This window comes from Cryptotermes secundus, unplaced genomic scaffold (genome assembly GCF_002891405.2).
Source record: "Cryptotermes secundus unplaced genomic scaffold, Csec_1.0 scaffold55, whole genome shotgun sequence".
Taxonomy (NCBI): domain Eukaryota; kingdom Metazoa; phylum Arthropoda; class Insecta; order Blattodea; family Kalotermitidae; genus Cryptotermes; species Cryptotermes secundus.
In genome coordinates, this window is record NW_019740654.1 from 1,490,776 (window position 1) to 1,504,943 (window position 14,168).

At 40.4% G+C, this 14,168-nt stretch overlaps 1 protein-coding gene across 1 annotated transcript in view; it reads left to right on the forward strand.

The window, feature by feature from the left end:
• The first annotated feature begins 606 nt into the window (after positions 1–606).
• Positions 607–14,168, forward strand: part of LOC111872334 — a 148,833-nt gene continuing 135,271 nt past the window's right edge. Inside the window, exon 1 of the mRNA XM_023866090.2 lies at positions 607–1,793. Coding sequence (XP_023721858.1) covers positions 1,712–1,793 — 82 coding nt within the window. The 5' untranslated portion in view covers positions 607–1,711. The remainder of the gene's footprint in view (positions 1,794–14,168) is intronic.

Genomic DNA, 14,168 nt, shown 5'->3' on the forward strand with positions numbered 1-14,168 from the left:
CAGACTTGCATCATACTGATGAAAAATATCATAGTTCTGAGATACGAAACGAGGATTTCATAGTCAAGATTCTGAACCTTTCGCCCTAATCTTACTCCTTAATATGTGTCCGAATATTTCTGAGTTTCTTTCTTCTGAGAGTGATATCAGTTTGAACTTTCGTTCCCAGTTCCGCGAGGTAAATGCTGGAAAATTATCTTAAGATCTCAGACTAAACAAAAAAGTAGTAAGATTAAAATATGACAACTTTCAAAATTTGTTCTTCATTACTAGAAGAGAATAAAACCCGTTTTACTGCCGGAGAGTCTTTTTTGCCGTTTTCTTGCCCCTCTGAATTCTTTACAGCATCATCGAATGTGGTCACAGGAAAGGAAAGGGAACAGACAAATGACTGATGGTATGCCTACCCAAAAAAAATGTATTTCTATGTGAAGTTGCTAGAAAATCGCTGTGATGGGACTAGCACACGCTCGTTGGAAGTAGTTTCGCTCTTATTCGCATGCGCAAATGGTTGTAGGGTAGTGACGTCGTTGGAGAGAGGGAGGGTGACTCGCCGTTTGCTGTCCAAGAGGAAAGACTGGGGCAATAGTCGTGCTGACACCGCAGGCCCGAACCTTAGGAAGTTAGTGTAGCGGAGGTGGCCGGTAGAGGCGCGCGTGTCATCTCGTCGCTGTTCGAGACGGTGACTACGTCACATCAGTGTCAGAAACAAACGAACTGCGGTAGTCAAATGGAGATACAAAACCCGTGCTTGGTATAAAGGTTCTTCTCGAATTATTTTTAAATGTAGTAGCATTTGTTTTATAGCTTTTATCTGCATTAGAAGTACGTCTAAATACATGAAAGTAAAACGTTACTGAAACTAATATAACCATACATGAGAACTAAATGTTGTCATTTTTATAAGATTGCCTGACCAATGAGTGCAGTTGTAACAAACAGTATCCAGCCTTTCCAACGCCGTGTCTGATATTCTATTCATGTGTTTTAAGTAAAAAACAATTAACAGTGAATTAAATCAAGCGAATAGAGAGGAATCATTCATGTGACTTCCGTTTGTGCTTTGTGCGTTTTGTTTGTGTACTAACGAATTGATGGGTTGATGGAGAGCAATCTAATTTAATAGACAACCGAAGAGAACTGTATAAAGGGCATTTATATTTCCATCACGAACTGTATAATCGTTATGCCTGAGTAGCTTATTACTAAACGCGTAAATAACAGACTTAACATTAGCCAGTATATACATGGACAGATAAACTTACCCATTAGTGAAAGAGCCCCAGTTTTTGTATTACAACATCTGAAAGAGGTTTAACGGAAGTGATTGTGGGACTGTCTCTGATAGTAATATCGAGTTCGTTGCCATGTATTAGAATCTTGGAACGATATTACTACTGCAAAACCAGAATTCAATTTTACATTAAAACTTTAAATCTATAGGCCCTATGCTGCTTGCTGGAGATTAGCCTGGCTTTAAGCTCTAATGCGTATGTACTGATTAATTTGTGAAGTATTAAAATTAGTACAAAGTACTATTGATTTTGCTTTGTGATCCATTTTGAAAAGAGATTAAACTCTTTGTCATTAAAAAAGTGATATAGTGTATGTGTTATAGACCCGGTGTTTTGGGGCAGAAAGTGCGCTTGTTGGGAAGTGTATGTAAGGGCTATGGGTTGCTGGAAAGAGTGCTAGTGTTGTGGAACCAATAATGGCCAGAAGGGCAGACGTGCATGGTTTCCTGGGCCTGCTGCTTCTGTACGTCCTGGCGGTCACACTTCTTGCATCCACAGGTGAGACGAGGCATCATAAATTTATTAACTCCGCCTTAAAGAGATTTGCTGATTACTGTCTTATATGCATGATTGTAATGAACAGACATTAATATGAATTGTGTACGCCTGCCCGGAACTACTGACGGATTTCGGTTAAATTTGGTATGATCGCCCTATATAAATTTTATTTTGAGCTTGATTTTGGTTCATGTAAGCAGGTTCTGTGTAACCCATGCCTTGCATGAAATTCAAATCAAAATTGACCAGTTTTCTTCACAATTTTTTCGTCTTATGGAATCTTTTTTACCAGTTAAAAACTACATTTACCTTCGAGATTAATAATGCTTATTTTAAATGTTTTTTCAGTGTGACGCATATTTACCTAAATAAGATGAAAAAAACATTATTTTGTTTCTGGTTTTGAACAACAACAATAACACACACACACATACGAGGTATATATATACACGTCCACTGTAATACGAATGTTTAGTTCTGTACCGCAAAAATAAAGCAACGAATGACCGAGGCAGTTAATACCAAGCAATTTGTTTGTAACAGCAATATGTGAGCATTAAAACGACAGAAATTCGCAAAGAAATTATTTGCCTAAGATCATGTAGGGGTCTATTAAGTCAGCCCTTACCGATTTTGATGACTTTTTTTTTGTGTGTGAAGATTGATTACCAAAATCTGTTTTCCACTTTTGTTTTGTTGTAAAATGTGCATCATAGATCACCACTTTACTCAAAAATATTTCAATAAAATGTGCATGTTTAAATGTAAACATAATGATATTGCAGACAGAAACTGACGCTTCAACCCGACGCTGGGGTCCACATGTCCTCATGCCCATTGAACGCTTTTACCGGAAGTGATCACAGCATGTTGCTGAACGCTAACAACTTCTTAGAGCCGAGGTTAAGAATGCATGGAACTATATGTCCTCCCCGCCATACATCTTCATGGCGCATTGCCTGAGTATAAGGGGAATTTTCTGTTTACTTTCATTGACACAAATATCTCACGTTTACACGCATATTTTGGTACGTAACTTTATGACACCGTGTAGTGTGGTAAGTGGGCACCAACGTTTCGGAGGAACACGCTGTCTTCATTTTCGTCTACTACGATGATCTGTAAAACCAGAAAATCACAGTATACGTGAAGAATGTCGTTTTCTGTGATGTGGCGCCGTGAAGTACTCGTGTGATCCGACGTTTCGGAGGAACGTATGACTTCAATCTTCAGAGTAGAAAAATCCGCGAGCGAGGAACCAGGTGGCTGCTATAGATGAAGGTTATACGTTCCTCCGAAACGTCGGTTAACACAAGATCTACACGGCGCCACATCCCGAAAACCTCAGATCTGACGCAGTATACATCTTCACCGCCACTGAAAGACATGAAGTATGTTCTAGAAGTGACTCTTCGTGTGTGTTGCACTTACCAAACTTTGTTTACAAGTGCGGAGACAGTGTCTCCGTTGCGAGACCATCAGAGCGCAGTTCGAGTAGAGGCCCTTGACCGTGTTCCTGGAGCATGAGGACAAACGGAAGAAGCAGATCGCCTTAGAAAATGAAATGTCTACCCCAAAGGCAGAGAAGGAAGTGACAGGATAGCATTAAGATGAAATTTGAGAAGATCGGTTTTTAGAGTAAGAGGCGGATCACAAGAAGCTCAAGATGCTCAAGATCGTGTCGAGTTAACAGGATTTGTTATCAGCGACGTTGACAAGTTACAGAGTCTGTTACCAGAGAGCTAATTCTTTACCTTGAGTATATAACATGATGTTCTTAGGCTCTCTTACCAGAAAGTTTGGGTCACGAGGCATTGTAGTTGTTTGAGGCACTGTGCTACAAGCCGGAAGGTAACGAGTTCGATTCTTGATTAGGTCATTGGATTTTCCAGTTGACCTAATCCTTCCAGCCGCACTACGGCCCTGGGATCGACTCAGCCTCTAACAGAAATGAGTACCAGGAATCTTCCTAGGGGTAAAGGACGGCCGGAGCATAAGACTGACAACTTCACTGACCTCTGTAACCCGACTGTCTGTAAAATGTGGGAGCATCGACGTCTCACAACCCTATTGGCCTTCACGGCCTGCTACAGGGATAGCTCTATCTTACATTAATATACTGAGTACAAATAATATTTTAGCAATAGTTAAGAAATACAAATTATAAAAATATAATCAGTAGTGCAACAGGCGTGACCGGAGTGGTTTGAACGGCTGCTGTACTGCGATGTGGAAAGCAAATGGAAAAACTACCACATTATCACTTTTCCTGGATAGTCTCTTTCCAAAAACAGAAGATCACATTAAGTGGAGGAACTGTTTTGGAAGAGATTGTGGACCTGTCGTCTGACAGATTACTGATGAATGAATGAATCAGTAGTAACACTTTGATTAGTAAATATAAGGTAAAAAATTTAAAGTTGTTCCTTCGCGTAACTAATTAAGCATTACGACATGAAAGCGTATGGGGAGTGGATGTATAGATTCACGTGTTCTTCACTTCGGCACTAGTTGGAGGTGAGTGGTCAGCTTCACGCTTCGGCCACTTCATGGCCGCGCCATAGCTCAAGCGGTTAGTCGCTGGATTCCCTCCGCGGCGGCCCGGGTTCGATCCCGGGGTCTGGTCAAGTGGGATTTGTGGTGGACAAAATGGCGCTGGGGCAGGGTTTCNTACTTCGGTTTCCCCTGCCATCCTTCATTCCACCAATTGCTCCACAATCACCCTCACCTATCGTCTGGGGCTGGTACAATAGGCCAGAAGTGGCCGCAGTACAAGGGACTTAGTCCCAAACCACTAGCATTCGGCCACTACATTCTCGGCGAGGTAGATATAAATATAGTTATTGTAAATTTTAAAATGTAACAGTATTGCTTTGGTGACACGATTTGATCAGATAGTTTTTTAATAATATCTCACCTCAAACTGGAATTGTTTTTTCTGAATTCATTTCTGTTACAGATATTTTCTTCCAATGTCACAAAAAACTTGAGCTGATTAGGGGCGAATGTATGCGACACGTGAACTCATTGTCATTTTATAGTGTAAAGGCCAAACACCAGCGAAGAAGCGGTTTCTTATTAGCTTAGGCGTTGAATTAACATTTACTAACTACCACTTCTGTAGCTTATGTCTGTTTACAATGGCACCCTAACTTGTGAAGCTAAATGTCTTTGTACTTTCTGATGACCCTCGTGCTCGAAATGCGCCATAACTTACCTAATAAAGGCAGAACAAAGACATTAGTGTATACACACAGTACGTATATATAGACCCAATGTGTATAACAGTATGCCTCTCAAAGGCGCTATTATTAAGATATTTTTCATTGCGTACATTATCACGGGAAGGTTTGATAAACTCTCATAAATTCTCATTCTGACATTTACACCGCTCTGTTCTTAAGTTGGCCTAATTCAATATGTAATGTATAAGGACTATCTTAAGAACAGGACAATTATATTTCGAAGCAAATAGTTACTGGGATAAATTGTTCAAAAATTTAATAACACGTCGCCAAAATATATAGATATGTTAGAGACATTGTGAATTTGTATGCAGCTTGAACAACTTCAGTGAGGAATGCCGTCTTCTTGGATGTTGCGCCGTGTAGATCTTATGTAAACCGACGTTTCGGGGGAACTTATTGCCTCAATCTTCAGGGTAGAAAATCCACTAGCGAGCAACCAACATGAGCAGGTGGCTACAGACTTCAGACTGCGGGTGTTTGAGAACAGGGTGCTGAGGAGAATATTTGGACCGAAGAGAGATGAAATGACAGGAGGTTGGAGAAAACTGCGTAATGAGGAGCTTCAAAACTTGTACTCTTCTTCAAGTATAATTAGAATGATGAGGTCAAGGAGGATGAGATGGCTAGGACATGTAGCACGAATGCGGATACGAGGAATGCATATAGGATATTGGTTGGAAAGCCAGAAGGAAGGAAACCACTGGGAAGACCAAGTCGTAGGTGGGTGGACAATGTTAAAGAGGTAGGATGGGATGTTATGGATTGGATTGATCTGGCTCAGGATAGGGACCGGTGGAGGGTTGTTGTGAACATGGTAATGAACATTTGGGTTCCATAAAATGCTGGGAAATTCTTGAGTAGCTGCAGAATTGGCGGCTCCTCCAGAAGGGCTCATCTCTATAATTAAGCAAGTAAGTAAGCTATAAAATATCTCATATCTTGTCAGATGGTTTGAACTGGAATTTGCGCCAAGAAATGAATTTTATTTTCTACCGATTTTTAATGGCTGAAGCTCTTAATATAACGTTAAAAAGCTGGCTGTAATAAAACGAATTAAGATCAATACAGCGTATACAAATATCAAATCGAATTTACTGGAATCTGGGAGAGAAGTTAAAATGCAGTTACTAACTTTATTAATTAATTCATTATTTGTTTATTCGATCAGGAATTCATTTCTATTTACCTAACATTATTGCTCCGAGTGATAATTAACTTTATTAGATATTTGCCCTCGTAACGTTTTTTTTCCCTTGACACTACAGCCCCAGTTGGCCTAGGCCTACCTCCATGAACTTCTCCGTTCACTTCGGTTTTTCTAGATCTTACACATACGGTAGGACACCTTGGGTGGGTGATCAGCTCGTCGCAAGGCCTCTACCTACACAAACACAGAAAAACGCACACAAACTAAACATCCATGCCCTGAGTGGGGTTCGAACCCACGATCCCGGTTTTCAAGCGAGTGAAGACAGTACATGCCTTAGACCGCTCGGCTATTGTGACCGGCCCTCGTAACGATTGGCTCCAAAAATTTTATGAAGACACAACTCATGCACATTTTACATTTAAATTCAGCTATATATAGAGAACCAGAGTAGACAAATTGCTTGAATTTTGAAAGAGAGGACAGTGTCTCTTCTCACATGTATGGAGAATGTGGCCATAAACATGGCGTATTTCGGATTTATAGAAACAACAGAAATTGCATTTTTAGCCTGTTTTCCTTATTTTGAAAGAATTAAATTTTGCATGTGAGATTACCGTGATATCTATATGTCTGTGTATCCGCCTCTATAAACTTCTGAATGCCTGATCCAAACTTTAAGAAACCTGGTAAGTATATCACTACGTATTAGACCACCTGAACGGCGTACTTCTGAAATGCCTCCCAACACTCTGTATATCCGTATTCTTGGGGGCACGCTGTAGCGTAGTTGGTTGAGGCAATATGCTACAAGCCGGAAGGTCGCGGTTTCGAATCCCGAAGTGGTCATTGGATTTTTCACTTGAGCTAATCCTTCCGGCCCCACTATAATCGTGGCGTCGACTTAGCCCCTAACAGAAATGAGTATCAGGAATCTTTCTGGAGTGTAAAGAGTGGCCGGCGCGTAAGGCTGACAACTTTACCGACATCTGTGAGCCGATTGTCTAGAAAATGTGGGAGCCTCGACGTCTCACAACCCTATGGGCCTCCACGGCCTGTTACAGGGATAGCTTTACATTTTTACCTTTACTAGGACATTCTTTGATACAGTACCATGCAGAACGAAAGGCTATGTTGCTGGTAACTGGCCACATCAGTTTACGTTTGTGAAAAAGTAAATGGAACACTACTTTTCAGTACGTAAAGGCATCTTTTATTCCTTCTTGAAGAAATTCTTTTGAAGAATGTTAAGAAACTTTTAATAAAAAATAGAAATTTCTGGCGAGGGTACAAGTTTCATATGTTATAAATAATTAATCAGATAATTTCCCTGAAATTTCCGAAGTTGTGGACACTGCAAGTATTCAGTTAACATTCACGATGGGGCAGGATAATTTCGTTTTGAGCTTCTGCCGTTATGCTTTACCAGTTATCGTACTGAGAAAGTTATAATTAAGTATCTACGTCAAAGTTTTCGGCGCAGGTTATTATAAAATATAAACAATACGTATAAAAATTGTGTATAAAATAATCGATCTTTTTAGTTTCATGGAGTGTAGTGAGACTTAGGCCACTTGGTACGTCGGCCACTATTTGGCTTATATAATCGAATTTATTTTATCTTTTCCTTCTCCTTCTCTTCATTTTCTTCCGGTCCGGAACCTTTTATTTCCTTTTGTGTTTCTTCTCCGTCATTTTCATGACTCGCACAATTGTGCAAATCGTCTGAAAGGTTTATGCATAGGCAAGAATGAAGCAGAAAAAAGTATGCTTGGACTTAAGAAGAGACGATGTGTAAAATTTTAACACGTATCAGCGGCAGGGAACAAACACGCAACAATATAGATAAACTGTTGGAAGCTATGTTCTCTGTGCGGTCAGTACCGAGATTATATAGCGAAGATCAACAAGAAAGGTTAGTCAATTGTAAGTCGGATGTTCGAGTCGGCGGTTATCAGCCTTGAGTTGCATTATTAGCAGCCGCTACCTAGCAACGACTACTTGCTAGTGTTGTGTTGTAGATTGTGTAAATTAGTGAGAGTGTTATACGTAACTACGAGTTATAAGCGTCGAATAAATGGAATTACTAACCCTAACCTCGTGTCTAGTTATAACATGTGACAATAGGTAAGCAGTTCGCGCCAAACACTCGGGCTGTTCTCACGGAAACGCTGACTTAGCGACTGTTTTTGAAATCTGTAATGCCCCCATTTCCCGTTTCACCAGTCAGTTTCGAGTCATTGATAACCACAGAGATACGGATCAATAATCAATCATTGTCACAAGGGTAGACTGGAGTAGAAATTGAAATTGTTATTCAATTACTGACATTAAAATTCTGTGTTTCAAAGGCCGAAATCAACTGTCACGGCCATCACTTCGAACTCTTTAAATATTCTCGTTATAGCCAATTACATTGCTGTGGCTACCAACCATGAAACAGTGACGAATCCTGATCTGTAGGTCATTCATGCGGAAATACAAAACCGGAAGTCGCAATACCAGCAGGACGGTCGGATGGTACCATAAATCGAGCTGTCAGTCACCGGTTTCACACTGATGCGTTATGGGTTCGAACCAAGATATTATGATGTGGGATTTGTGGCAGAGAAGTAACACTGGATCGAGTTTGTTGCAAGTACTTCGGTTTCTCCTGCCAATTCTCATTCCACCGACTGCTCCATACTCATCTTTATGTCATCCGGTGCTAGTGGCCGGAAATTTACTCAGCCTTATCCAAAGATAAGAATAAAAATAAAAAATAAATATTCTCTCACTTCTAAACGGTGATTCACAGTTTTCGGACCCTTAGTCGGGAGGTGAATCTACCCGTTCTTCTAGCATAACGGGTACAAAACTATGAAATGCTATGGTTTATATTATACAAAATTCATACAACTAAATGCAAGAAAAATATTCGAGTTATTACTGAGTGGAGAAGAAAGGTTAATTTTGTTTTTTTATTTCTGCAATTTTAATGATCTGTCGGAGCACTACTAGCCCGACTGGAGCATTCGCCAATGCCCTGAAGCATATTCAGAGCACTCTGTTTCATTTTCAGGGAATGACCTTTGTAATGCTTTCCCTAGACATCCTCAGTTCTTCTCAGTTCAATTAGAACGCACGAATCACGCACTGTAAGTACAATTTGAGCGTTATAGAGCAGTACGTTACAGTTTAACAAGTCATTGAAGAGATCATCTTGAGTTCGTAAGACTAGCAACGTAGAGAAATTTACATGTTGCGTAAATTTACATGTTGCTGTGTCCATAAGGCGCTGGACTCTTCCAATTCAAACATTGATCATGACTGAATTTATCGTGGTTTTCCTCAGTTTCTCCTGGCAGTTACCCTTGATGATATTGTCATGTATTTCGGGGGTGTGACTATAGAGGAGCTATAGATTGGGTGGTGGATTTATTGACAGACTTGTACACACGCCTCGGAACTACAAGTAATTACAGCGCTGTCGCTGATCTGCATACTTTACGAATCACTGCACAAATAACCTATTTGTAGAACAGGCTGTTGATGTAAATATATTTGTTTCTCTTCCTTCTTTTGAGCCTTAGATTTTTCGTGTGAATGTTTTTAGGCACCTTTTAGCTCTTAAATCTACAGAAATTTGTTTACCTTTATGTACGAGTAAGGTAAGAAATAGGCCGCGCCATAGCTCAAGAGGTTAGTCGCTGGCTTCTCACCGGTTTCGATCCCAGGTCTGGTTAAGTGGGATTTGTGGTGGACAAAGTGGTTCTGGGACAGGTTTTCTCCGAGTACTTCGGTTTCCCCTGCCAATCTTCATTCCACCAATTGCTCCACAATCACCCTCACCTATCATCTGGGGCTGGTACAATAGGCCGGAAGTGGCAGCAGTACAAGGGACTTAGTCCCACCCCACTAGCAATAAAAAAAAGTAAGAATTTTTGTTATCATTCTTTGCCTTATTACGATTTAAAATGTTAGTTTTTTTATGCTCTTCTAAAGTGCCTTTCTGATATGTGGTTCAGACGAGTAAACATATTTTGTTCTCTCTACAGTTTTTATTTTCCTAATTAGATTTCAGATAAAATTCTCTGGTACATTTTTTAGCATGTTATGCGAAATATGTAAAAGTCCACAATTTATTTAATTTTTCTGCAAAGCGCTGGTGAAAGGAAAGATTGTTCCACTTTGCAGTTTCTTCAGGCATAGCATGTAGAAAGTAGAACACATTCGAGTGTTTAAGACGAATCTTCCTGCAGGTCCAAACCCAGCAGCAATCTCTCTTAATTTTTCTGTTCCGTGATTATTCGTTTTTAGTTTTGGATGAGAGTTCCGTTGGAAAGTAACTTAAAACAATTTCTGAGGGGCAGTATACATGTACTATTCATCAGCAAAGCATAAAATCTTCAACATTCAATTCGTTGGCGAGTGGACTGAAGGAAATCGGGAAGCAGAAAGTTTATAATATGTCACTGAAATTACAAGTTCATACCACCTTCCCGAACCAGCTTGTGGCATCTCAATTGGAGTTGCCAAGAAGCGATCAGGGACTGGACAGATAGAAGTCACAAAAAACACTGGGAAGCCATAAGTGTACTCAAACAGGAAAAGGGATTAATACTAGGGTCCTCTGCCAGAAAAACGAAGGATCTATTGAAGCTTAACAAAGACCAATTAAGATGGGTGATAGAACCATTTACAGGACACTGTCAAGTTAAAGGACACCTTTTCAAACTGGGATTGACAGATGACCCAACCTGCGAAACGTGCCCAGAAGAAGATGAATCAGCCACACACACGGCCTATGTGACTGTGAGGTCATAGCTTATTTTAGATTTCGTCACCTGGGTCAGTTCTTCGTGGAACCAAGTGACTTTATGACGCCCCCATAAATAAAGTCCTAGATGTAATTAGAAATGTAGGATTATTAGAGGGTTAATCCAAAGGGGAAGCACAATAGATCAGTGATGGTTGCGGTGCTGGGGCAAAATTACTGTCACTAACCAATAAACAAACCTCACAATTATTCTATGAAGCAGACCCTTTTTAGGTAATGCTGGTCACTAAACCGGACAGAAGTTTCTCCACTTCTTTGCATTATATGTGCATAAAAACATATGGCCTTGATCTTGTTGTGAGCCATTTTAATCCACTCTACATTCTGACACCTTCTTTTTATATCCTCCCATATACCTTATATTTCGCAAGTGATATTTTCTCTTCAGGGTTTCTGGACAAAAATGTTCATGCATTTCTAATCTATAACTGCCTTCTGCATATTCTGTCCATTTCGATCTCTCTTGTTCGATTGCACTAGTAATGTCTGGTAAAAATAAAAATTGAACTCCTTTATATACAGATTTCTTCATCTTCCTTAGGTCCCCTCACCACGTTGGTCTGAATCAACTTCCTTCCGAGTCCCCTTTCGTGAGCGACAAAGTTTCATTCTCAGTCAAGCAACAAGTGAAATTACTGGAAAAGATCCAATACCAGAAACATTGTGGCCTTTCGGCATAATAGAAGATGGACGAAGTCCAGAAACAGAATATTCTGGGTTTCGACAATGCGATCCCAATGTTTTCTGTCGTACGCTGTTTTTGAAAGATTCTGTAGGATACTAAGGCAGGAATCACTGTCGCATGTCATGAATTCGCAGTTATTTTTCTTTATTTTCTTCAATTATTAGTGTCACTAAATCCATGGGACAGATTCTTTCTTGAGAAGCTAGTAGTCGGTCAGCTGGTACAGAAATCCGTCGCGCTTGTGTAACACAAGGATTTATTACTGCCTAAATAACGCCGCCGCCGGTAACGGTAGCCGAGCGGTCTAAGGCATGCACTGTCTTCGCTCGCTTGGAAGCCGGGATCATGGGTTCGAATCCCACTCAGGGCATGGATGTGTGCGCGTGTTTTTCTGTGTTTGTGTACAGGTAGAGGCCTTGCGACGAGCTGATCACCCGCCCAAGGAGTCCTACGTATGTCTTAAGATCTAGAAAAACCGAAGTGAACGGAGAAGTTCATGGAGGTAGGCCTAGGCCCACTGGGGCTGTAGTGCCAAGGAAAAAAAATAACGCCGCCACTAATTATTATTACTATCATTATTATTGTTATTATTATTGCCATTATTATTATTATTATTATTATTCTGCTGATTCCAACAGCCGATCGCAGTGGCCGCGCCGCCTAAGGCCCGCTCGAAGACTAGGATCGTGGGTTCGAATCCCACTCAAAGCAAGGATGTATGTGTTTATTCTGTGTTTGTGTTAGGTAGGCGCACAACGGCATGCGTCAAGAAACGATGTCTGCGACATGACGCAAAGAAAGGAGCACAGTTAAAGCGAATGAGATTATGAAAACCGCCGCACACCGGTCTGAGTCATGATGCTGACGAATTACGAATGAAATAAGACTGCGTCTTTTGTCTCATGTCTTGATGCTCGTCTTGACGCAGTTGGTGTGCGGCCGCCCTTAGGTATCAGTCTCGCGACTGGCTGATCCTCCGCCCAAGGGGTCCTACCGACTGTATTAGATTAAGAAAATGTCCCTTCCGCCTGAACTGCCAAATGACGGTCACAGAACCAGCAGCCAAATGTCTCATATCTGTTATTAAAAATTTGTGTGTGTCCTGGGAAAATAAACTAATGTCAGAGGCGCTTAGGGCAAACGCAAGAAGAATCAATATTTTCTTACAGTAGTGAGACTGAACATGCTTATAATTGAAGGATGTGTTTACGGATGGGAGGAACCCGTTGGTAGAAAAATTGCTACCCTGTATGTGGCAGCACAAGTTCCCACAATTTGTGATTAATGATGTCATGTTGCTAACGAGAATATTGCTGTATATATTCGTTATAATGTGTATACAAGCTCCAGTAATTAGTAGCAAGGCGAAATAAATGTGTATTCAGTAATGTCTGGCAACAAAGCAACTCCCTCTAATAATTGCCGTGTTAAAATTTTGAGCTTACAAGTCTTGACTGAACACCTGGCGTAATTGCTTTACGTTTGTTGGATGCAGAACATTCTAGAATTTAGGAATTTTAATCAGGTCATTGTTTTGATTTTTATTTTGAGAAACATGAAAATTTAGCGAGCACAGAAACTTAAAAATATCAAAAAAGAATTTATATACGTAATAGAATTGGTTAGTTTGAAGATGGAACACGTCTTATGGCTGAAACGTTGACATGTTCAGTGTTCCAATTAATCGATTCAGTTACACAGTTGGATCGTCTGAGAGTCTCGGGAAAATCGTTCGGCCGCTCAGGCGTAAGAGTCGGGCTCACGCGGTTCATAGATCATACTGAGTAATCTGATTGTAACTTCAAACGCTTGTAGCTCTATATTGCATTGCTGTCTGAAGAGCTACAGTACAACACACTCTGTTTCCAAAGTAAGACTTTCCACGAAAAATTTAGGACGCAGAATTTTGAAGATATTTCGTTTCCCTTTACAAGGCTAGGAACAAATGTTACCACCATTACGGTTAAGCTTTTTCCCTGGTCCAGTTAACAAGATTAAAGTTCTCCCGTACAACTTTTTGTCTAAGAACGCCTATCTTTTGTTTATATTGATAGAGGTGCTTCCTAATTCAGTTACCTGACATTCTTTCTAAACGTTCTAGCAATTGGACCTAGGCCTACCTCCATGAAACTCTCCGTTTCACTTCGGTTTTACTAGATCTTAGACATATGGTAGGACTCCTTGGGCAGGTTAGCAGCTCATCGCAAGGCCTCTACCTGTACACAAACACAGAAAAACGCACAAAAACATCCATGCCCTGAGTGGGATTCGAACCCACGATCTCAGTTTCCGAGCGAGCGAAGACAGTGCATGCCTTTCAACATCTTTACAAGTTATAAATTATTTTTATTCATTACGTAATATAATAATTAAAGAAATGATGCGCTTTTAATAAAAAGTAATTAAAGCTATCCCTGTAACAGGCCGTGAAGGCCCATACGGTTGTAAGACGTTGAGGGTTCCACATTATCTAGAC